At 41.9% G+C, this 26546-nt stretch overlaps 1 protein-coding gene across 4 annotated transcripts; it reads right to left on the reverse strand.

The window, feature by feature from the left end:
• Window positions 1–16306: 16306 nt before the first annotated feature.
• Window positions 16307–23725, reverse strand: RPS24 (ribosomal protein S24). Of its 4 annotated transcripts, XM_063435111.1 has the most exons (7): window positions 23503–23523; window positions 22026–22091; window positions 21491–21700; window positions 18936–19046; window positions 18251–18268; window positions 16828–16851; window positions 16307–16388 (listed from the first exon to the last, which is right to left on the reverse strand). In XM_063435111.1, the coding sequence occupies exons 1-5, from the start codon at window positions 23506–23508 to the stop codon at window positions 18263–18265; spliced, it is 399 nt and encodes a 132-aa protein (XP_063291181.1). In that variant the 5' UTR covers window positions 23509–23523; the 3' UTR covers window positions 16307–16388; window positions 16828–16851; window positions 18251–18262. The 4 variants fall into 4 exon arrangements, with proteins under 4 accessions (XP_063291181.1, XP_063291178.1, XP_063291180.1 ...); XM_063435108.1 differs by lacking the exon at window positions 18251–18268; XM_063435110.1 differs by lacking the exons at window positions 16828–16851; window positions 18251–18268; window positions 23503–23523 and adding an exon at window positions 23662–23725.
• Window positions 23726–26546: the final 2821 nt, after the last annotated feature.

A 26546-nucleotide genomic window follows, 5' to 3' on the forward strand; every position in this document is an offset into this window, starting at 1 on the left:
GCAGACTGACAAATCACAGGGCCCTCAGGCAATGGCAGGCCAGGGCTCCTACCTCCGGGTGCAAGGTATTTTGGCTACTGCTACTCTTCTTTCCCTTCTTTGTGAGGTTCTCACACAGATATTATGTGCATGCTGCCCAGCACCCATGATGGCTATGTGTGACCCACACTAACATGACTGCAAACAGGGCCAGATATGCTTTTAAGGGGTAAATTCAACCAAAAACAGTGTTAATAAAACAATGTTTTTAAATGTAGTAACCCTTGCTGGCACGTCTCCTCCCCCACCAAAATAAAGAAATTATGCAAATTTAATTACACGCTCCCTCTGTGTTTACTGGTGACATCACAGGCAGCATCCCCAACATTTGCAATCATACAAGCCCATACAAGAAAACTCCAAACATATGTGTTTGTAGGCTTCTTGTGGGGTTCAGTGTGTGGAATGCTGCTTGTTATATTGTATTCCTGTATGTCAACGTGTAATTGTCTTCTTTTACCTATTGTACTGTTCTTCAGAACATGTTGGTGCCATATAAATGATTGTAATAATTGTGTATGTAAGGAGGCTGTATGCAGTATTACAATGGAGGGAATGCTGCTTGTGAAATTGTATGCATACAGTTGGGCATCTTGTAGGTATACTGGGGCTGTAGTGTGTATTTCGATGGATAATAGAGGCTCTACTGTGTGGGGGATATAAAGGCTGCAGTAAGTCTCTGTGTGTGGATAGTTACATAGTTACATAGTTAGATAGCTGAAAAGAGACTTGCGTCCATCAAGTTCAGCCTTCCTCACACCTGTTTTTTGCTGTTGATCCAAAAGAAAAAAAAAAAAAAAACCCCAGTTTGAAGCACAATTTTGCAACAAGCTAGGACAAAAAATTCCTTCTTGACCCCAGAATGGCAGTCAGATTTATCCTTGAATCAAGCAGTTATTACCCTACATTGAAAGATTATATCCTTGAATATTCTGTCTTTGCAAGTATGCATCTAGTAGCTGTTTGAACATCTGTATGGACTCTGATAAAACCACTTCTTCAGGCAGAGAATTCCACATCCTGATTGTTCTTACAGTAAAAAAACCTTTCCTTTGCCTTAGACGAAATCTTCTTTCTTCCAGTCTAAACGCATGGCCTCGTGTCCTATGTAAAGTCCGGTTTGTGAATAGATTTCCACACAATGGTTTGTATTGGCCCCGAATATATTTGTATAATGTTATCATATCCCCTCTCAGGCGACGTTTTTCTAAACTAAATAGGTTTAAATTTGTTAACCTTTCTTCATAGCTGATATGTTCCATTCCTTTTATTAATTTTGTAGCCCGCCTCTGCACTTTTTCTAGTGCCATGATATCCTTCTTTAGAACAGGTGCCCAAAATTGCACAGCATATTCAATATGTGGTCTTACCAGTGATTTATAGAGAGGCAAAATGATATTCTCGTCCCGAGAATGAATGCCCTTTTTCATGCATGACAATACCTTACTGGCCTTGGCCACTGCTGATTGACATTGCACATTGTTGCATAGTTTGTTGTCTATAACAATTCCCAAGTCCTTTTCGTGTGTTGTTATCCCTAATTCGCTTCCATTAAGGGTATACGTTGCTTGTGTATTCTTTACGCCGAAGTGCATAACTTTGCATTTTTCAACATTAAATTTCATCTGCCATTTGAGTGCCCAGTCCTCCAGTCTATCTAAATCCTTCTGCAGCAAAGTAATATCTTGCTCACATTGTATTATTTTACAAAGTTTTGTGTCATCTGCAAACACTGAAACATGACTTTCAATGCTGTCTTCAAGATCATTTATAAAAATGTTAAATAGAAGGGGTCCCAGAACAGACCCCTGAGGGACACCACTTGCCACCTCTGTCCAGCTTGAAAATTTACCATTAACGACAACTCTTTGTATTCTGTTTTTAAGCCAATGTTCTACCCAAGAACAAGCATTTTCATCGAGACCGATTTCCTTGAGTTTGAACACTAATCTTTTGTGTGGAACTGTATCAAATGCCTTGGCAAAATCCAAATAGATCACATCCACTGCAACACCCTGATCTATACTTCTACTTACTTCTTCGTAGAACGCAATCAAGTTAGTTTGACATGACCTGTGCTTCATAAAGTGGCTGCAGTGTGTGCGTGATATGGGCTGTAGCAGGTGCAGGGGAGCACAGGTACTGTAGTAGGTACATGAGGGGGGAATGGTGGCTGTAGTGGGTGCAGTAGAGATAGGGGCTGCAGTGAGTGAGGGGAAAGATGGGGGCTGACTTAGGTGAAGGAGGAGCTGGTGGATTTACATACCTGCTGACTCTGCCAGTCTGCTCCTTAGCTTCAGCGCACTCTGTAGATTCTGGAGGGGGGAGGGTAAGAAGTGATTTAACTTCCCCTTCCCTGGGCCCTGCCTCCTCCTCTCACGCAGAGCTCCGCACAGGGAGAGGATGGAGGAGATCTGGCAATAGGATTGCACCCGGGTCTCACTCAGTAGGTGAGGGGGACACTTCAGGAGCAACCCAACATGTAATTTTCTCCAGCCAGAGAAAGTTTGGCTGTTCAGCCCCTGGAGTAGCCAAATTTTCTAAAATACAGACATCCCAAAACTCATTTCACGGAGGCAGCTTCACAAGCTACTCGGGAGGCAGACTTTACAGACAGTGTGACACAGCGCACATTCTGAATGGTCCCTCTTTTGAAAGAGACCAATCAGGATTTGCGCTGAACATTATCTCACTATGTCTGTCACCCAATTTCCGAGCCCGGCGTCTACCTGGAGTAGCTGACGTGGCAGGGGTGAACCTAATCTCGGGAGGGGCACTGGTTGTGGGTTACAGTGTGTTGATAGAGGTTGTTATTGAGACTTTAGGGGCTCTAGTGCGGTGACAGAAGCTGTAGTGGGGGGGTATAAGTTGGAAATGGGGGGGAGGGGTTAGGAAATGTTTTGGGGGATAATGGCTTTAGTAGGAGGATTAGGGTCTTAAGTATGTGAATTGCTGTGAATTGAGACAAAGTAATTAAAATAAAAAATGTGTGTACAGACTGCCTTTAACCCCTTAAGAGCGCAGGGCGTTCTATGCCGTCCCTATTTGGGCGGCTCTAAACGCCGCAGGTCGGCCTTGCCACCCACGTGGCCAGCAGCACATGGCAGCTTTAGATCAGGGTCAGGGGGCATGCCTGGCCCCCCCAGGCATCCCCCCTGGGCCCGGAGACCGCAGTGACAGGCTGTCACTGCGATCGGTATTTACCATGTGTCGGACGATTTTTAAATCGGCTGACATCTGGAGCGGCGGCATTTTCCGCTGCAGATCGCGGTCAGGGGACATGCATGGCCCCCCAGGCAGTCCCCCTGTGGTCAGTGACTGCGATCTGCAGAGTATGATCGCAGTGGAAGCCTGTCACTGCGATCAGAGTTACTATGTGTCAGCCTATTGGCCGACACCTGTAACTATAGGCAGGATCCCCCTGCAGATCGCGGTGGGGGGCATGCCTGGCCACCCAGGCACTCCCCCTGTGGCCAATTACCACGATCTGCAGGAGGTGATCACAGTAACAGCCAGTCACTGTGATCACTGATCCTGTGTGTCAGCCAGTGATGTGAAATCACTGGCTGACACAGTCTCTGCCCCTCTCCTGTGAAAAATAAAATATTAGTTTAAAAAAAAAAAAAAGAAAGTTAGTTACAAATAAAATATACATATATATTTTAATTACACACACATACACACTAAGTGTATTTTAATGTATTAATATCAAAATACACGTAGAAGGATATTGATTAAATATATAATAAAAATATACATTCTACTCCCACCCCCACCGGACTTACACTCGCATAGACTACTTTCTCACCACACACTACCACCTCTCCTTAATACGAGACGCAAAGATTGGAGTAGCGACCTGGTCAGACCACGCTCCAGTCCTTATCACCCTCCGATCCCCGCTCCTTAGACCCGCAATGACCAAATGGAGACTGAACGAATACCTGCTATCACGCCAAGACATGACCACGCACTTTGACAGAGTTTTGACCGAATACTTTCAGGACAACGCACCAGAGGACACCTCACCGACAATTAGATGGGAAGCACACAAAAGCGTCATACGGGGACACTTCATACAAAAGGGCGCAGAACTCAAGAAACAACGGGAAACCCGAATCACGGAACTCATAACAGACATACATCAACACGACACGCTCCACAAACAAAACCAATCCCCGGCCCTTCACGCACAACTCCTACAACTGCGACGAGACCTGACCTCCCTGATCCAGTCCAAACACCATAGAGAAGCCCTCAGACATAGAGCCTTTTTCTCCCTACACGGCAATAAGAGCGGCAAGCTCTTAGCCAGGATGCTGGCGAAACGACGCCAAATGACATACATCAATAAAATACGAGACAAACAGGGAGTGACGCGCCGCCTACCATCCGAAATCATGCAAACGATAAAGACTTACTACTCAGAACTCTACTCGCTTCCCCGACCGAAGTCGGAGACGGCGGCCGCCCACCTAAAAGACTCCATCCGACAATATCTGACGACCCATAAACTACCCGTACTAGACCAACAGGTGGCCGACCAGCTCGATGAACCCTTCTCAATGGAGGAGCTATCGAGGGCAATTAAAGGAACTAAACCTGGTAAGAGTCCGGGCCCCGACGGCCTGCCTCTTTGCTACTACAAGCACTTCGCAGACAAACTATACCAACCTATGCTGGCCTCCTTTAACTCGATTAGAGAGGGTCACCATTTCCCCAAACAGGCGTTGACAGCGCACATTACTATCATTCCAAAGGAGGGCAAGGACACAGAGCACTGCGGGAACTACAGGCCCATCTCCCTCATCAACTGTGACATTAAATTGATGGCGAAGATGCTTGCCGGTCGCCTGCAGCCACACATTCCCACACTAGTGCATCCCGACCAAGTCGGTTTTGTCACAGACCGTGAAGCGCGAGACAATACCATCCGAACCCTTGCCCTTATGCACAACAAGACCTGCGACGCCGGAGGCCTTCTCCTTCTGTCCACGGACGCGGAGAAGGCCTTCGACAGAGTGGGATGGGAGTACCTATTCCAGATCCTGGGCCAAATAGGTCTGGGACCCCACATGCAGGACTGGATCACAGCCATGTATGATGGGCCCACGGCTCATGTCATAGTAAACGGGGCACTGACGGAAGAATTCCCGATACACAACGGCACCCGTCAGGGTTGCCCACTTTCCCCACTGCTCTTCGTCCTTGCCCTGGAACCCTTTATGATAGCCATCAGAGAACACCACGACATAACGGGCGTACGCACAAGAGACACACATCACAAAGTGGCCGCATACGCGGATGATCTCCTCTTTTACGTTACGAAACCGGAGATATCTCTCCCCAACATTCTGCAATCCTTCAAGACATTCGGACAAATCTCCAACCTCAGAATAAATTACTCCAAATCCCACATACTGAATGTAGACTTACCTAACAACAGAATTACCCCCATCCGCTCCAGCTTCCCATTCCAATGGGCAGAACACAAAATACGTTACCTAGGCACATGGCTAACTAGACAGAAAGAAGACATATACAGAGAAAACTTCCCCCCTATACTGAACACTTTCAAAAGGGAACTAGCCGAATGGTCTCACCCACATATATCGTGGTTGGGAAGGGTTCAGGTAATTAAAATGAACCTTCTCCCACGATTACTCTACCTATTCCAGACACTCCCCATAACAATCCCTAACAGATTCTTCACTGCCTTACGCACACTGACTAGCGGGTACATATGGAACGGGAAAAGACCACGTCTCAAGTACCAGACCCTCACTCTACCCAAGGAGAGGGGGGGGCTGGCCATCCCCGACTTCTACCTATATTACACGGCTGGCCACCTACGGAGGGTCCTAGACTGGACCAAGACCAACGTCCACAAACAGTGGAAAACGGTGGAAGAGACTGAGACAGCGGGGCCGGTGTCGACCCTACCATGGTGCTCCGGAGGGGGCCTGGGACGGGGATGCTCCTCTCTGGCGCAACATACCCTACGGGTATGGCACAGGGCGTCCCGGGTACATGGCCTCACCCGACACCCCTCACCCTTGCTCCCACTTATCCATGACCAAGACTTTCCACCCGGACTGGACCCAAAGGCCTTTAGAGACCTCATACATAACCCAATCCCCAGACTACACCACATACACACGCATAACGGACGGAAAACACTCACACAACTGACGGAACGCACACACCCCACATTCATGCAAACTTTCAAATACAAACAGCTTTCGAACTACATTAACTCACTGCCCGGAGGACAGAACCACGCTAGGGAACCAACCACCTTCGAGGACTACTGTATCCAACCTGACCCCCTTCCCCACAGCATATCAATCCTGTACTCACTGCTACAGAGGGAGACCCCCACAGAGACTCCAGCCTTTAAGGGAACATGGGAAACGATCCTGGGGAGGACATTTACAGAGACAGAATGGGACAAAATTTGCTATCTAACACACCACTGCTCCACCTTTTCGAAGACGCAAGAGACGGCATTTAAACTATTGAGCCATTGGTACCGCACACCACACAGATTACATGCCATAGACCCCTCACACTCCGACCTGTGTTGGAGATGTGGAGAGGCTACAGGCACCACACTACATCTATGGTGGGACTGCCGTAAGATAACACCATTCTGGAAGTCTATTCACGACATCTTGTCAAGGTTGTCAGATGCACCACCTCCGCTGGACCCAGCGGCGATGCTGTTACACCACACGACAACACCCAGATCTAGGTATAAAAAATCCCTGACAATTAGGATCCTCAACGTAGCAAAGCAGATCATCCCCCAATACTGGAGACAGGACAGACCCCCACCCCTAAAAGCCTGGTTCAACCAAATGGAGGACCTCAGGGCTATAGAAGAACTCCACTCAGGAGCCACCAATACCACTGGGAAATATATGGAGACCTGGACGCACTGGATAGTAACCACTATACAGACAGACTTCACCACTCATCTGGAGACGGGAGACTCACACGACGGGACGGACTGACTCTACCACCCCACTCACCCAACCTACCACGGAGCCTCATACCCCTCCCACCCTCAGAATCCCCCCCTATCCCCTGCTTCCCCCCCCCCCCTCTAACAATTCCCACATCCTCCATTAAGGCCGTAGGCAAATGCCCCGACAACACAGAGACACGTATGATCACTGTACGACGGCTCAGGCAGCCACGCAGACACACAAAGCTCACCCACAGAGACTGAGAGATGTTATGAACATTTGGTTACCTAACCCCCTTACCCTATGAACCGCAGACACATTCGTTTTGTATTTAAACACTATGACAACTACTAGGGTTAACCTAATATGCAGTTAAACCCAGAGGGACGCACGAATGTTTTACCAAAAACTTAACCAAGGTTCACTTTTGATAGGACCTGCGTGTCCACCACTGTCGGGGGCCTGCGTGCTCCACTTCCAACCTATATCTTATAGCACACGTTGTGCTTTGTTTGCTTATCTCAAAGAGACCTGCGAGTCTCGATTTATATTTTGTTTACAACGCCTGAGACCTGCGAGTCTCACATTGAATATATGAAAATGACAATAAAAAAATATATTTACAAATATATAATAAAAAAATGTAAATACGTAAAAAAAACATGAGTGTAATTTCGTTCTAACTGTATTTTGATATCAAAATACACTTAGAATAAAATAATATATCTATATACATAAGTATATACCGCTATATGTGTGTGTGTGTATATATATATATATATATATATATATATATAACATTTAAAATTTACTTATGTAATAATTTTACATACGTAGGTCCTTTTATTAATTACAATTTGCGGGACCTGCCTGACAACCCAGGCCTAAAGTATAGGGAATTTAATTTGCTAGCACTATATTTAACCCTATAACTTTCCAAGACACTATAAAACCTGTACATGGGGGGTACTGTTCTTCTCGGGAGATTTCGCTGAACACAAATATTAAGTGTTTAAAAACCGTAAAGTGTATTACAACAATATCGTCAGTGAAAGTGACATTTTTTGCATTTTTCACACACAAATGGCACTTACACGGACGATATTATTGCTGTAATACTTTTGACTGTTTTGAAACACAAATATTTGTGTTCAGCAAAGTTTCCTGAGTAAAACAGTAGCCCTCACGTACAGGTTTTATTGTGTTTTCAAAAGTTAGAGTCAAATATAAGGCTTGAGTTTCAAGTTTTTCACATTATTATTCACCAGATTGGTTACGTTGCCTTTGAGACTGTATGGTAGCCCAGGAATAAGAATTACCCCCATAATGGCATACCATTTGCAAAAGTAGACAACCCAAGGTATTGCAAATGGGGTATGTTCAGTCTTTTTTAGTAGCCACTTAGTCACAAACACTGGCGTTCAAATTATTTTTTTGTATTTTTCAAACACAAATATTAAATGTTAACTTTGGCTAGTTTATTTGACCAAGTGGCTACTAAAAAAGACTGGACATACCCCATTTGCAATACCGTAGTCTACTATTGCAAATGGTATGCCATCATGGGGGTAATTCTCATTCCTGGGCTACCATACGGTCTCAAAGGCAACGTAACCAATCTGGTGAATTTCAATGTGAAAAAACTGAAAAGTGTAACATGCTATATTTGACCCTGTAACTTCCCAAAAACCTGTACATAGGTGCTACTGTTTTACACGTGAGAAAATCGCTGAATACAAATATGTGTATTTTATTGCAGTGAAAGCAAACAGTATGACATTCACAGTTAAAATGTCACGTAGAACTAAGAACTTTTTTTAAAAAATCTTATTCTTTTTTTTATATATTTTATTCATTTTAAAATTATGTTCCATACCTAAATATTTGATGTTAAATGAAAGCCCTGTTTCCCCTGAATAAAATTATATACAATAAGTGTGGGTGCATTTAACCCCTTCAGGACGGAGTCAATAGTGCACGTTCTGATCAAAACAAAACGTAAACAAAAACTGGAATTTGCGCTATATGTCTGTTCACCCGTAGTTCCCCTCTTTCATATTATATGCACCCACACTTATTATATATCATTTTGTTCAGGAGAAACAGGGCTTTAATTTACCATTAACTATTCATATATGGAATATAATTTATTATGAATAAAATAAAAAAAAACTGTGAGAAATTTATTTATTTTAATACTGTTAGGTTTTACTGCAACAAAATGCACATATTTGTAATCAGCGGTGTCTCACGAGTACAACAGTACCCCCCATTAACAGGTTGTATGTTGTTTTGGAAAGTTACAGGGTCAAATATAGAACGTTCCATTTTCAAATTGAAATTTGCCAGATTAGTAATGTTACCTTTGAGACGGTGTGGTAGCCCAGGAATGAGAATTACCCCCATAATGGCATACCATTTGAAAAAGTAGACAAGCCAAGGTATTGAAAGTGGGGTATGTTTAGTCTTTGTTAGTAGCCACTTAGTCACAAACACTGGCCAAAGTTAGCGTTCATATTTTTTTTTGTGTGAAAAAAGCAAAAAACAAATATTTGGCCAGTGTTTGTGACTAAGTGGCTACTAAGAAAGACTGGACATACCCCACTTGCAATACCTCGGGTTGTCTACTTTTGCAAATGGTATGCCATCATGGGGGTAATTCTCATTCCTGGGCTACCATACGCTCTCAAAGGCAACATAACTAATCTGGCAAATTTCAATGTGGGAAAAAATGAAATGCAAGCCTTATATGTGACTCTCTAACTTTCCAAAACACCATAAAACCTGTACATGGGGGGTACTGTTATTCTCGGGAGACTTCACTAAACACAAATATTAGTGTTTTAAAACAGTAAAACATATTACAACAATAATATAGTCCATAAAAGTGCCGTTTGTTTGTAAAAAATGCAAAAAACGTCACTTTTACTTAAAATATCATCGTTGTAATACAATTTACCAGTTTGAAACACTAATATTTGAGTTCAGCGAAGTCTCCCGAGTAAAACAGTACCCCCTATGTACAGGTTTTATGGTGTCGTGGAGTATTACAGGGTCAAATATAGTGCTTGCAAATTAAATTCTCTGCACTTTCTCCCTGTGTTGTCAGGCATGTCAATCAAATTTTAATTAATCAAATCACATAATTATGTTAAAAGATTATTTAAATATACATGTAGAATTTTAATATATATACATATATATGTATTTAAATTCTACGTGTATACTAATGTAATCTTTTATGTAATTATATGTATTTATCTATATATATATATTTGCGGTTATTTGTATTTTATATATAGATAGATATATATAGAATGTCATTCTAAGTGTATTTTGTTACCAATATATATATATTAATAACAAAATACAGTTAGAATGAAATTACATATGAATATATAATTTATATTAAATTTTGTTTCAATATTTTATTTATTTATTTTATTATTTTATTTATTTATTATTTTAATTATACGTATATATATATATATAATATATATATGTACATCTATTATATATATAATATATATACATATTATATATATGTAACATCATTCTAAGTGTATTTTAATGCTAATATATATACTTATATTAGTATTAAAATACACTTTGTATGACGTTACATATATATAATATGTATATATATTATATATATAATATATATACATATTATATATATATAAAAATATTTTCAATTTATTTTTTAACATGTTTAATTTCTTTTTTTATACTTTCTTACCAGCAGGGGGACTGTCTGATATTTTAGACAGTCCCCCTGCAGGCAGATCCATAGCTCTCTTTGAGAGCGATCACATGGCCCCCGGGGGCCTCATTTGCCGTGGGAGGGCTGCCTGGGCTGTCAGGCAGCCCCCCAGAAGAGGATCGCGGCGGAGGTAAGTATAACTTACCTCCTGGGGCTCAAAGCCGTTACGGCGTTCCATGCCACCGCAACGGCTTTAAAGCCCATTATAATGGGGACGGCATGGAACGCCGTAACGGCGTTAACGGGTTAATATGAAAGAGGTAAATTATTGTTGAACAGACATAGTAAAATTCTGTGGTTAGTTTACTTTTTTTTTTTTTAATCACAACTTGTACATTTGGCTGCGGTCTTAGGGGGTTAATAAAAGGTGAAAGATCAAGCACTCCTAAATTGTCTAACAACAACAGTGGTGCTGAAAGCACTTTATCTTTTAAGATACATTCCATAGAAACATAGAAACATAGAATGTGACGGCAGATAAGAACCATTCGGCCCATCTAGTCTGCCCAGTTTTCTAAATACTTTCATTAGTCCCTGGCCTTATCTTATAGTTAGGATAGCCTTATGCCTATCCCACGCATGCTTAAACTCCTTTACTGTGTTAACCTCTACCACTTCAGCTGGAAGGCTATTCCATGCATCCACTACCCTCTCAGTAAAGTAATACTTCCTGGTATTATTTTTAAACCTTTGTCCCTCTAATTTAAGACTATGTCCTCTTGTTGTGGTAGTTTTTCTTCTTTTAAATATAGTCTCCTCCTTTACTGTGTTGATTCCCTTTATGTATTTAAATGTTTCTATCATATCCCCCCTGTCTCGTCTTTCCTCCATGCTATACATGTTAAGATCCTTCAACCTTTCCTGGTAAGTTTTATCCTGCAATCCATGAACCAGTTTAGTAGCCCTTCTTTGAACTCTCTCTAAGGTATCAATATCCTTCTGAAGATAGGGTCTCCAGTACTGTGTACAGTACTCCAAGTGAGGTCTCACCAGTGTTCTGTACAATGGCATGAGCACTTCCCTCTTTCTACTGCTAATACCTCTCCCTATACAACCAAGCATTCTGCTAGCATTTCCTGCTGCTCTATTACATTGTCTGCCTACCTTTAAGTCATCAGAAATAATCACCCCTAAATCCCTTTCCTCAGATGTTGAGGTTAGGACTCTATCAAATATTTTGTACTCTACCCTTGGGTTTTTACGTCCAAGATGCATTATCTTGCACTTATCCACATTAAATGTCAGTTGCCACAACTCTGACCATTTTTCTAGTTTACCTAAATCATTAGCCATTTGGCTTATCCCTCCTGGAACATCAACCCTGTTACATATCTTAGTATCATCCGCAAAAAGACACACCTTACCATCAAGACCTTCTGCAATATCACTAATAAAAATATTAAAGAGAATGGGTCCAAGTACAGATCCCTGAGGTACCCCACTGGTGACAAGCCCAAGCTTCGAATATACTCCATTGACTACAACCCTCTGTTGCCTGTCACTCAGCCACTGCCTTACCCATTCAACAATATTCGAATCCAAACTCAAAGATTGTAGTTTATTGGTAAGCCTTCTATGTGCAACAGTGTCAAAAGCCTTACTGAAATCTAAGTAAGCAATGTCTGCTGCACCACCCTGATCTATAATTTTAGTTACCCAATCAAAAAAATCAATAAGATTAGTTTGGCATGATCTCCCTGAAGTAAACCCATGTTGTCTCTGGTCTTGAAATCCATGTGTTTTTAGATGTTCAACAATCCTATCCTTTAACATGGTTTCCATCACTTTCCCCACTACTGAAGTAAGGCTTACTGGCCTATAGTTGCCCGACTCCTCCCTATTACCTTTCTTGTGAATGGGCACAACATTCGCTAACTTCCAATCTTCTGGGACTACTCCTGTTTTCAATGATTGGTTAAATAAATCTGTTAATGGTTTTGCTAGTACACCACTAAGCTCTTTTAATAGCTTTGGGTGTATTCCATCAGGTCCCATTGACTTATTTGTCTTTACTTTTGACAGTTGAAATAGAACCTCTTCCTCTGTAAACTCACGTGTAATAAATGACTCATTTATCCTTTTTGTTAACAGAGGTCCCTTTCCTTCATTTTCATCTGTAAATACCGAACAAAAATATTCATTGAGGCAGTCAGCTAGACCTTTATCCTCATCTACATACCTTCCTTCTTTTGTTTTTAATCTAACTAATCCTTGTTTTACTTTTCTTTTCTCATTTATGTATCTAAAAAAAGTTTTGTCCCCCTTTTTTACTGACTGTGCTATTTTCTCTTCTGTGTGGGATTTGGAAGCTCTTATAACTTGCTTAGCCTCTTTCTGCCTAATCTTATAGGTCATTCTGTCTTCCTCACTCTGGTTTTTTTTATAATTACTAAATGCTAACTTTTTGTTTTTTACTATTTTGGCCACATCTGCGGAGTACCACAGTGGTTTCTTGAATTTTTTGCTTTTACTGACAAGCCTAATGCAATTTTCTGTTGCCTTCAGTAGTGCAACTTTTAAATAATCCCATTTATTTTGGACTCCATATAAATTGCTCCAGTCTGATAATGACTCCTTTACACATATTCTAATTTTAGAAAAGTCTGTTTTTCTAAAGTCTAAAACTTTTGTTTTTGTGTGGTGTGACTCAGTCACTGTTCTTATATTAAACCACACTGACTGATGATCACTGGATCCTAAACTTTCACCTACAGTAATATCTGATACCAAATCTCCATTTGTTAACACTAAATCTAGTATGGCCTCTTTACGAGTTGGCTCCTCAATGACTTGTTTTAGAGACAATCCCAGTAGGGAGTTTAGAATATGTGTGCTCCTGGCACAAGTAGCTATTTTTGTTTTCCAATTCACATCAGGAAGATTAAAGTCACCCATGATGATAACTTCCCCCTTCATTGTCATTTTAGCTATTTCTTCAACTAGTAGATTATCTAACTCTTCAATTTGTCCTGGGGGCCTATAAATCACACCTACACGAGTTACTGTGTGATTACCAAATTCTAACGTAACCCAAACGGACTCTATGTTCGCCTCACTAACCTTTATTAGGCTAGATTTTATGCTATCCTTTACATACAGGGCCACCCCTCCCCCTTTCTTGCCTTCCCTGTCTTTTCTATATAAAGAGTACCCTGGTATTGCTATGTCCCAGTCATTTTTCTCATTATACCATGTCTCGGTAACAGCGACTAAATCTACACTATCAGTTGCCATTATTGCCACAAGTTCATGTATCTTATTCCCTAAACTGCGAGCATTTGTAGACATGACTCTAAGCTTATCATTTTTTAACACACTTGCTACAGGCACCTTCTGTCCTTGTTTTGGGGGACAATTGGATTGATGTTTTATCACCCTTTTGCCCCCCCCTCCTAGTTTAAAAACATCCTAGCAAAACCTCTGAACTGCTCACTGAGAACATTTGTTCCCTTTTGAGAAAGATGCAAACCATCTTTTTTGTACAGTTTATTTCCATTCCAAACAGAGCTACCATGAGCAATAAAGCCAAATCCTTGCTCCCGACACCATTCACCAAGCCACAAGTTAAAGTCCCTAATACGCATCCGCCTGTCGTTCTGAGTGTTATGCACAGGCAGAACTTCAGAGAATGACAGTGTGGAAGCAACCTGCCGTATATCATTGGCAAAAACACTAAAAACTTCCTTAACCTCTGAAACCTCATTGCAAGCCAAGTCATTTGTCCCTAAATGGACAAGTACATCCAATTCCCCTTCCTGCTTTGCTTGCTTAACAATATTACAGATACGTCTCCTGTCTCTGTGAGCAGTAGCTCCGGGAAGACACCTCACAAGACCACCATTGTCCATCTCCACACCTCTTATGATGGAATCCCCCAACAACAACTGCTTTCTATTAGGCCTCACCATAGTCTTCAAGCCTCTCTGCACAACACCACTAGCCTCAGTGCCTCTCTGCACAACACCACTAGCCTCAGTGCCTCTCTGCACAACACCACTAGCCTCAGTGCCTCTCTGCACAACACCACTAGCCTCAGTGCCTCTCTGCACAACACCACTAGCCTCAGTGCCTCTCTGCACAACACCACTAGCCTCAGTGCCTCTCTGCACAACACCACTAGCCTCAGTGCCTCTCTGCACAACACCACTAGCCTCAGTGCCTCTCTGCACAACACCACTAGCCTCAGTGCCTCTCTGCACAACACCACTAGCCTCAGTGCCTCTCTGCACAACACCACTAGCCTCAGTGCCTCTCTGCACAACACCACTAGCCTCAGTGCCTCTCTGCACAACACCACTAGCCTCAGTGCCTCTCTGCACAACACCACTAGCCTCAGTGCCTCTCTGCACAACACCACTAGCCTCAGTGCCTCTCTGCACAACACCACTAGCCTCAGTGCCTCTCTGCACAACACCACTAGCCTCAGTGCCTCTCTGCACAACACCACTAGCCTCAGTGCCTCTCTGCACAACACCACTAGCCTCAGTGCCTCTCTGCACAACACCACTAGCCTCAGTGCCTCTCTGCACAACACCACTAGCCTCAGTGCCTCTCTGCACAACACCACTAGCCTCAGTGCCTCTCTGCACAACACCACTAGCCTCAGTGCCTCTCTGCACAACACCACTAGCCTCAGTGCCTATCTCCAGGACACCACTACACTCTGAAAGTGCAGAAAATGAATTATGTAGAACAACAGACTGTGCAATATGCCTTTTATCCACAACTCCAAGTCTACCAGATCCTACAGTAATCCATCTGCCATTCCTAGTATGTCTCTGCGGCAATGGCTTTGCAGCAGTTCCAGCCTGAATTTGTTTACCAGATAATTTACAAATCTCAGACTTCAAAAATACAATCTCCTGCCGCAAGATAGAGAACTGTCTACAGATTAGACAACAACCAAACTTCCAAAAAGTGGAACGTGAAACAAATGCAAAGCAACTATTGTCCATTTAAAGGACATATTGTAACATTGTTGCTGTTAGATAATTTAGGAGTGCTTGATCTTGCACCTTTATTAACCCCTTAAGGACCAAACTTCTGGAATAAAATGGAATCATGACGTGTCACACACGTCATGTGTCCTTAAGGGGTTAAAAGGTAGTCTGTACAGACATTTTTTTATTACTTTGTCTCAAACTACTGATGTTTTAAAATAGTTCGATTAAAAGTAAACTTTTATAATTGTTTTTAACAATCTTTGATCTGGGCAAATTTCTCTTCTTTTTTGTCTATTACACACAGGGTCCATGCCCATCTTGCTCAGAGACCACAAAGTAGTAACCCTTCTCCCACCTCCCCTTTTTTGTTTTTCTTCCAAAATGATGTTTACCAACGTTTTTAAAGTCATACAAAGCCTACACATATTTTAAATTCTACTCCCCTTACTATAATTATTTCCTTTGCAGTCATAATAGACAGATTACGAAAGGAAAGGAGAAAAAAAAAAAAGCAGCTATTCTGGGACATCGAAGCAAGACTGATTTAGTGAATAATTAAATAAATAAAAACCACACAACAAGACCAACCATCGTTTTTTATAAGTTTTTATTACAAGCCCCAAGATCAATGTACAATCTTCAGTTTCGTCATCCTGGTATCCTTTATTCTTTCTGCAAGAGGTGAAAAAAAAAAAACATACAAATTAAGGATTACCTTAAGTGATCATAAGTACTATTGGTCAGTCGTGATGGATTAATATTTGCAATTATCTGGTGCTGAATCAGTTGAGTTATTGCTTGATCTGCTATTTTGAGCATTCGTAATTAAAAAGGCTTAAACAGTTGCACAATGATAAACATTTTAAGCAGGTGGAAGCAGCATCGTGTGAAGCTCAATTTAGTTTGAAACAGCTGATTGCAGTGCATACTAATTGGCCATGCACAATCACACAAAGTATGTATTCAATATGTTCAAAAATGGTCTTCAAAACCATAATTTGTTGACAACCTGCTGGATGCCCTTGCAGTGCTGTCAAGAAGCATTCATTTTCTTAAACTGCAATGTGATTTCCATGCAGTCATGCAACACTAATTTAACTGACATATATACCTGTAAAAACTATCGCTCAGCTCACTGAGAATGTTGCAGGTAAATGAAAAGGAAGAAAAATAAAGACTGTTAAAACCAGACACTTTCTTTATGCAATTGTTAAAGAACCATAAAACTTGTGTTTCAACCTTTTTATGGCAAATCTATAAATAAGGAACAGAGAAGACACTACAACGAGTAGAAAAGCTTGTGGCACTCAGTTTACAGGTAGTTTCCGAAATGCAGAGCTGCCAAGACTGGCAGCCAATATAACAAACTGCCAGAAAGACTGAATGAGGGCCTTTAATCTTGTGGATAAGGGATAAATAATTGCAATTTTAGTGAACGTCAAGAATTATTAGAACAGAGTTGACTGTTGGCCTGGGTTCAATAGAGAGACTCTTGATTTACTTTGGGGCATTCTGGACTACCCTGGAGCAGCAAAAAGGTATCTAGTGAAAAAAAACTAAGTGCATAGTCCAAACTCAGAGCTGCAACAGGTGAGTACATGCCATCATTTGCATAAACACCATGGCTTTAAAATCCGCTTTGGCTATGACATCGGTCAAGTTAAGCAGTCTGTTACATTAACAAAAAAAGAACAAATCTGTACAATGAAGAAAAGACTAAAGGAACACTAAAAACACCATAACCACTAACACATATTGCAGTTATTATAGTGCAAGGAGTCTTTGGGTGTAGCAGGTTTGAAGTCCACCTCTTTGCAGCAGTACAAATTAGGAAAAATGTTAAATGGTTACTTCCACATTGGACAAACATAGGCGTGAGAGAAAGTGGTGCCTAAGCCCACTACCAGAATCCTGCCACTTAACAGATGTATACATGAGACTTAAAAGTGGTTTATATTGTAGCTAAGAGGTAAGTTTAGATGCCAGAAGCACACTTCTACTTCAACTACACAAACAAAATAAACTGCAAAAAAAATGGTTTGCACCACTGCAAGTTGTAGCAATTATGATGATCCAGTGTGAAGATTTAACATAGGTTTATCAGGTCTTGAATATTTTACTGGTCTGGACCCACAACGGTAGTATTCGATAAAGATACCAGTTCAGCAGGTCACAAGAAGATATCAGAAAGCCTTGTGCATACACACGATAGTTAGAATATGGGAGATCTGACAAGACTCCCAACTTTGCAAAATGTGTGTTACTGTCAAGTGTTCAAAAAGGATTGTTTTCACCTATGAAAAAGACTACTCAGAATATGAAGTGATATATTACAAAAAGCAAAACTTAGCCATGAATAATCCAAACCAGATTTACTCCATTCTAAAAAAAAAAAAAAAATACACTGCTTCTAGTGTAGAGTTCAAAAGCCAGAAAGTAATGTATTTAGGTAACCAAGGAAGCATAGTCTTGTGTAGGGACACATGCAAGTAACTAGTTTTGCATAGTATCACATTCATGCTAAGTTGGAGTACCTGCACGACACTTCATTTCTGATGAAAGATTCCAGGAAAGTGTGAAATAGAAAAGCAGAGACAAACAAATAATATAACAGCAAGCCAATAATAAAATACAGCTTATAAGCATATGCATTGATTTGACTTCATACGCAACACAAAAAGCTTAGTATGCTGCAAAGTTGGACAGAGACAAGTTTGCCTCTTTTTTCCCCACGTAGAAAAATGTAAATTTTACAGTAATGAATTGAATAAAGCAAATATATATATTTTTTTTTTTATAGATGCATGCACAATTGAGATTTGACTGGTTGAAGACGTGGATTACAAAACTAAGCTGCTTCTTACCATGAGCAACAGTTTGTTTGTTTGTTTTTTTATAAAACAAAGAAAGAAGAAGAAAAGCCAGAAAGATAACAGACTAACAACAGTCAAGAAATCTGAAGATTTATATTTAAAAGATTTGCAATACTAGTTTAACACACCAAGCGAATTTCTTTTACTAAAATAGGAAATTATTAAAATTATATAGAAAATTAATCCCCTGCTACCACTACAACATTAGCCATACACACAGTTACCTTCTGCAATCCAAAATATATTGTGTGAACATGAACGAGAAAGGTTAAGATATCAATATTTTCAATAAATGCAATATTACATAGTAGTAAACTGGAGCTCCATATTAGAGCAATACTCTTACCTTTTTGCCAGCTCCCACAGCTGCTTTGGCTGTACCCCGGACTTTCTTCATTCTGTTCTTGCGTTCTTTACGTTGTTTTCTGGAAGTCTTTTTCTTTTCATATAGGCCATGCTGAACATAAAATATGTATAGGTCAGTATAATTAAAAAAAAAATGAAAAAAAAAGGTAGTAAAAAATTGTGACTTAAAAGGAATCCTGAAATAAAGCAAGTTTACCTATATTTAAAGGATCACTATAGGGTCAGGAACACAAACATGTATTCCTGACCCTACAGTTTTAAAACCATCTAGCCCCCCTGGGCCCCTCATGCCTCCATAAATATAGCAAGCTCTTACTGTATTCAAGCTTGAAGCTGTTACTCTGCATGCCGTTTGTCTCAGAAAACAAGCCTTTTTCAGCTGTCAACCATCAGAAGTGGTAGCCTGATCCAATCACAGTGCTTCCCCATAGAATTGGCTGAGACTGACAAAGAGGCAGATCAGGGGCAGAGCCAGCATGATTCAAACACATTCAAGCCCTGGCCAATCAACATCTCCTCATAGAGATGAATTGAATCAATGAATCTCTATGAGGAAAGTTCAGTGTCTGCATGCAGAGGGAGGAGATACTGAATGTTTGGATGCATTTTAGGCAGCCATGATCCAGGAAGGATCTCTAACAGCTATCTGAGGAGTGACCAGTGAAGTTATCTAGGCTGTAATGTAAACACTGCATTTTCTCTGAAAAGACCGTGTTTACAGCAAAAAGCCTGAAGGTAATGATTCTACTCACCAGAACAAATTCAATAAGCTGCAGTTGTTCTGGTGACTGTAGTCTCCCTTTTAAACAGCAAGACAGACTCCTTACAGCAGCCTGATCCACGAAAAGTAAGATCATCAAGCACAATAATCTCAGTCCAATCCAATGCTTCTCAAATAGGGTATTTCTCTCCGCAATGAGACACAGAGGACACGCAGTGTACAATTGGAGCCGCCAGTTCACTGCATCTCGAGGAAAAATTAGCCATGTTGAGCGTCATCCTGCTGTGCATGATGATGCAGAATGTGAATTATTGAAGGATTTGAATGAGTGGCTCTAGCAGCTATCTAGCTGACAGCTGTAAAAGGCTTGTTTTTAGAGAATAATAATATATATATATATATATATATATATATATATATATATATATATATATATATATACACACACACACACACACACACACTAAATTCTCAATTCATTTGTTACAGTCCCTGGTGCTGTAGAAATATCCCCAATGAGAACATGCGTGCATTTAATTATGCATTTTCCATGGGGTGGGGGAGGGGTATAAGCAAAAACAGCTTGCAAAAGCTAAAGATCTCTTTTCTGGAGCCTTCGCAAGCCCTCTCTCCTCTTCCCCAGCCCCAACATCCTGTAAAAGCTTAATCACAGACTTTCCAATGTAGTCTTTTCAAGGCAGGTGCTCTGGGCAATTGCTGCCTCTTGAGATTAGTTCTACTGAGCTAACCAAACCAGGAAGTAACAGGACTGGTTGTCTGACAGCCAAGGGGGTGAAGCAGGCTAAAGAATTACTAAAGTCACCAAGATCACTTCATCTCAATGTAGTGGTCCCGGTACAGTGGTCTTGTTACTCAAACCCAGAAATGAAAAATATTGCAATTTTGTAGAAACTGCAATGTTTACATTAAAGGATTAAATGCACCTTTAGTGAATGTCCTCCTCCAGAAACAAGTGATACCAGCATTTGATTGGAGGCGTGTGGCAGTTTGCCTCACCAGTGTATCTCCAATTCATTGCCTCTGTAAGAATCATTGGATTGGAGTAGATCACGAGAGATGTTAGCAGGCAAAGAGGAGACACTCAACACAAAAGCGCTTTGGCAAGTTAAAATGCTTTTGGTGTTTGAAGTGTTCCTTTAACCATAAATGACGGTCACTAGTCATCCACTTGAGGTATAACTAAGTCAGTGATTACACTGCAATACTAATTCTTACATGCAATAGGCTGCTGGGGATAAACAATATTAAAATGATTTAAACACAACACAGCACCAGGGGACTCCAAACACTATAACCACTTTAAGAAGATGTAGCTGTTACAGTGCCTACATGTCCCTTAAAGATGTAATGGTTTTGGGACAGACTGTGCCGTTACAAACCACTAAAAACTTAGACAACTAGACAGAGCATTAAATTGCCACTAAATGAAAGGTTTGAGAAGAAACTGTGTCTATACTATTTCAAGTTTGGCCCAGTGCCCTCAGCCCACTACTGCTGTCAAGTATGGACAAAATAGATTAAAACTGCAGTGGGGTGGGTGCACTGGACCCAAACAATTATGGCAGTGAAACCACTAAACTAACCAGAACATTTATGTGGGGGGTGGATGCCATTGTATCCACATAATTAATATTTTATTCCCTTTTTGGGCGAAGAGCAAGATCAATCTCACTCACAGATGCATCAACTATCTCCATGAAAAACCTGTTTCCCCAAAGCTTACACACTCCCATAATATAACAAATCTTACTAGTGAAATAAATGAACTGAGAATTTGCTGTATTTATACTTACCCTTGCAAGTCTGTGTTTTGGCTCATTCTTCTTTGCATAGTCTAACGAGTCATAGATCATGCCAAAACCTGTGGTTTTGCCACCACCAAAGTGAGTTCTAAACCCGAAGACAAAGATGACATCTGGAGTAGTCTTGTACATCTTTGCCAACTTCTCCCTAATTTCTGTTTTAGGGACAGTGGCCTTCCCAGGGTGAAGGACATCAATGACCTGCAAAAAGCAAAGCGCAAGCCTAAATATAAACAGATTGTATTTAACATTTTTATTTTAAGACAACCATAAATTCAACTACAATAGGCTGGCAGTTAATTAGTGGAGCTGTAATCAAAGGGTAGCTAGAGGCACAGTTTGGTATTCCTTAAAGTTCTACTATTCAAAATAAAGTGGTTAATTTTCACTTAATATTTAGTAGAGTCATTGTGCCTCTTTGACATACATATAGCTATTCTACAGTTCAGCTTACATATTTTAGAACTGAATGCAAACCTTACTTATATAGCCACAAAACATTAAATTTGGCAATTGTTGATCTTACCATCTGCTTACGCTGCAGAAGTCTGTTTGTCATGAACTTCCTAGTTCTAATGGTCACTGTGTCGTTCTGCAGAAACAAGTTATATTGACAAAAAATGAGCACACCAAAAATTTTAATAATTCGGATCACAGTCCATGTAATAACAAGATTAAACATCCTTGGCCTATAAGTCAGGGTAACCACAGATAGAGAACAGTTATACAAAATTTAATTTAGATATTTTTAGCAGAATACCAATAAGTACAATTAAATTTTGATAATATTCATTCAGATCAATTCTAATATTTCAATATTAAAAACACACTGGGTATATAGACCTTTAAGGGTGGTGAACACATATTAAAGTGCTAGGGGGGTGGGGGGGAAGCAGTTTGCTATAAAATAAAAAAAGATCAGGAGTAAAGGAAAGTGATAAACTCAACTTTCACTCTAAGGATTGAAAGATGTATAACGTTTAATCATATCCAAACACCAAAATACTTGTGTAAGTATACCGGGCAAATATTTTTAATTCATACCTACTGTATTTCTAACAGGTACTGTTTACAGCTGTACAAACAGTACTTTTGCATAACTCATAATATAAGTAAACTTAAAGGGACAGAAAAATTATGCACCAAAGCCTAAGCGAATGTAATGCTATATTTATTAATTGTGTAGGCCACCACTATACTCCTCCTCCCAATATTGCACAGGTTTCCAGGGACTGCTGCTATACTAAAGATATTAAATTGATTTTCAGGATGATCAATGTGGATCTGTATCAACCACTGTGAAACCATTAAAACAGTACAAACACTAAAGTTTTTGGGTGCTGACCCAAAGGATAAGAGAGTGCTTTGCATGGGATTCCCCTCTAAACACACACACAAAAAAACAAAAACTAAAAAGCTCCCAGAACCCACTACAAAGTTACTGCAGTGCTCCAAATAAATAGTGGCTCCTTGCTTGTTCACATACACACCACTGATTATGGGGTCCCTAACTAGACAGAGAATCCAGTGACTGTGAGATTCAGATGACATTGGGTCCCTTGAAAGAAATGTTTAAGAAAAATTCTACTCTGGCACAAATCAACTAATCTTAAAAACCCTTATGGCAGAGTTTCTATTGGGGGTAAATATTGCGGCCTTAGGATCGCATGCCTATTACAGCAAAAATAGCAGATGTCGTTTTGTACAACTATACATAGCCATACCCCATGCTTTGAAAAAACACACGCTTATACACTGTAACAGACCCAACTATCTCTTTCCCTCCCTCCATTCCCTTGTAGCCACACAGGAATATATCAGCAGGTCAATGGCTAAACCGGGGCCCTCGCTTAGATGGTAGGTGTCCACAGTACAGGTACTAAAATAGCACATTTTATTTACTTTATGTATGCATGACGTGTGGGGAACGTCCAGGGAGAGCCAGTGGGTCAGCAGGCTTTAACCCGAGCAAGGCCGCACCAGACTCAGGCTCTAACACTCACTGCCATCAAACCATTTCCATGAACGCCCGTCCACAAATACCTCGGCCATCCGCCTCAGAGACTCGCAGAAAACATAATCTATGGCACACAGCGTCTTCCGAGGCGGGATGGCAGAGATATTAAACGGATTTTATAAATCAGCCGGGCAGCGACACTCACCATCTTGGCTGCTGTCTCTCTAAGGGACGACGGAAAGAAAGAAGGAATCACTTGCAGCCAATCATAACGCGAGGAACGCGCACCAGGGCGGGGCCATGGTGAGAACCCTGAGCCGATGAACGGCTGATGACAAATGCCAAACAAAGGTGAGACCCCGCCCAGTCACAGCGTGACTTTCACTTGAGGGAACACCGTGCTGATGTAGACACGCACAAATCCTGCGACAAGAAGTCAGGGCAGCAATGTTTATTTCGGGCATAATAATGTTACTTTAGTTCGTTAAATTAAATACAATAAACATGCACTTTTAACCCCTTAAGGACAGAGCTTCAGAAGCTTGACTTACGCTTAATGACACAAGCAATTTTTGCATTTTCTTGCTGTTTGCGTTCAACTGCAATTTGCATCTCTCTCATTTATTGCACCGACACATATTATATACTGTTTTTTAAAGGACAGAAAGGGTTTTAATTTGATATAACATATATATATATATATATAAATGCTTACTTATTATAAAAACAATACAGAAAAATGCAAAAAAAAATGAAAAATATTGTTTTTTTTTACAGTTTTTGCAATCATAATGTGTTCATAATTAGTGCAGGTTAAGGAAAGTAATTAAAAATAAATTAATTTATTTGTTCTGATTTACAGAATATATAATGTGTCTGGGATTTTCAGTTTTTTTTGGTAGTTACAGGCAGGGGCGGACTGAGAACCCTCAGGGCCCCTGGTGCAAAATAAATCAAGGGCCCCCTTACAGGCCCCACCCATACTCCGCAGCAAGCGCCACCCATGTCCCGCCTCCATGCACCGCCTCCAGCCACACCCTACGCAATCTTTAGACACAAGGAACAAAAGTGCAATAATCCCTTCGAGGCCCCAGTAGAGACTACAATTGAGGGCTAATGGGCCATGGAGGGGGGTCTTTCTAGCAGAGGCTATCTCAGTGTCCTTTAGAGAGTGTGTTAGAAAGAATCCCCTCCAGGCCCCATTAGAGACTACAATGGAGTCTAATAGGCTTGGAAGGGGGTCTTTCTAACAGAGGCCATCTCAGTGTCCCTGCTGGAAACAGTCGCCTCCAGGCCCCAGTAGAGACTACAATTGAGGGCTAATGGGCCATGGAGGGGGGGAGCATTCTAGCAGAGGCTATCTCAGTGTCCTTTAGAGAGTGTGTTAGAAAGAATTTCCTCCAGGTCCCATTAGAGACTACAATGGAGTCTAATGGGGCCTGGAGGGGGGTCTCTCCAACACTCTGGTTCCTATTCACAATATAGCAACACAACATAGCTCACTGAAACCTAGGCCAAGTTAGCTCCTCTTACCTTAATTACTGTTGCTGGCTGGCAGTCTGTGGGCTTGCTGGAAGGCTGTGGGCTTACTGGCTGCGGCTGGCAGGCTGTGGGCTTGCTGGCTACTGCCGGCAGGCTGTGGGCTTGCTGGCTGCGGCTGGCAGGCTGTTGGCTTGCTGGCTGCGGCTGGCAGGCTGTTGGCTTGCTGGCTGTGGCTTGCTGGCTGCGGCTTGCTGGCTGCGGTTGGCAGGCTGTGGGCTTGCTGGCTGTAAGCCTAACTGGTGGCCTGTGGGCTGGCTGGCTGGCTGGCCGGCCTGTGGGCTGGCTGGCTTGCTGGCTACTGGGGCACTTGTAGATTATTTAAAGAAATAATCCATGCACAATAACCACTACTGCTCTGTGTAGTCGTTATGGTGCCAGGAGGGCCGGACCCCCCTTTCAGAGTAAGTAGTCAAACCGTTTAAGATCAGTTTGACAACTTACCTGGGGTCTGCTGGGATATGAGGCTGTAGTAGGGTATAGGAGCAGTGGTGCAATGTGTAAGGGGTGCCGTGTGTGTGAAAGGTTCAGTGTGTGTGAGGGGGTGTAGTGTGTGAATGTGTAGGGTGTGTGGGGCAATGTGTGTATGAGGGGGCTGTGTATGTGTGTGGCAATGTTAGTATGGGGGGCTGTGTGTGTATGGGTGGGCAGTGTATGTGTGTGTGAGGCAATGTGTGTAAATGTGTATGGTGTGTGTGGGTGTATGGGGGGCAGTGTGTGAATGTGTATGGTGTGGGGGGGCAGTGTGTTTATGGGGCTAGAGTTCACTCTCACCACTGCGACCACCAGGAATCCCTGGTGGTCACAGTGTTGAGAGTGAACTCTAGCCTGTAGCTCCAGGGCTAGTTTACTCTCGCAAGAGCCGTAACGTTGCCGTGGTAACCGCGGCAACGATCTGTGCTCGCGCAAGGACCCAGAGGAGCTGCAGGCTGAGCTCCCGGGTCCTCTCTTACTCCCTCCCCTGCCAGCTGCCCGCACGGTGCCTGCGGACAGGGGAGGGAGCAATTGCGCTCCTCTTACTCCCCCCCTCCCCCTCCTCTTACTCCCCCCTCCCCCTCCTCTTACCCCCCTCCCCCTCTTCTTACCCCCTCCCTTTCTCTTCTTACCCCCTCCCTTTCTCTTCTCCCCTTCCCTGTCTCTTCTTACCCCCCTCCCTTTCTCTTCTTACCCCCCCTCCCTCTCTCTTCTTACCCCCTCCCTTTCTCTTCTTATCCCCCCTCCCTCTTTCTTCTTACCCCTCCTCCCTCTCTGTTCATTCCCCCCCTCTGTTCATTCCCCCTCTCTCTGTTCATTCCCCCCTCTCTCTGTTAATACCCCCTCTCTGTTCATTCCCCCCTCTCTGTTCGTTCATTCCCCCCCTCTCTGTTCATTCATTCCCCCCCCTCCCTCTGTTCATTCCCCCCCTCTGTTCATTCTGATCCCCAACCCCCCCTCCCTCTGTTCATTCTGATCCCCACCCCCCCTCCTTCTGTTCATTCCCCCCCTCCCTCTGTTCATTCTGATCCCCAACCCCCCCTCCCTCTGTTCATTCCCCCCTCTCTCTTTGTTCAT

The sequence above is a fragment of the Pelobates fuscus genome, chromosome 10, assembly GCF_036172605.1.
Source record: "Pelobates fuscus isolate aPelFus1 chromosome 10, aPelFus1.pri, whole genome shotgun sequence".
Classification (NCBI taxonomy): domain Eukaryota; kingdom Metazoa; phylum Chordata; class Amphibia; order Anura; family Pelobatidae; genus Pelobates; species Pelobates fuscus.

Excerpts from the sequence above, each read along its gene's own strand:
- RPS24 (XM_063435109.1), bottom strand. Across the intron at positions 21,701-22,025 it reads TTCTGCAGCGTAAGCAGATG|GTCATTGATGTCCTTCACCC; the intron begins GTAAGATCAACA and ends TGCTTTTTGCAG. Across the intron at positions 19,047-21,490 it reads CAAAACACAGACTTGCAAGG|CATGGCCTATATGAAAAGAA; the intron begins GTAAGTATAAAT and ends TTTTATGTTCAG.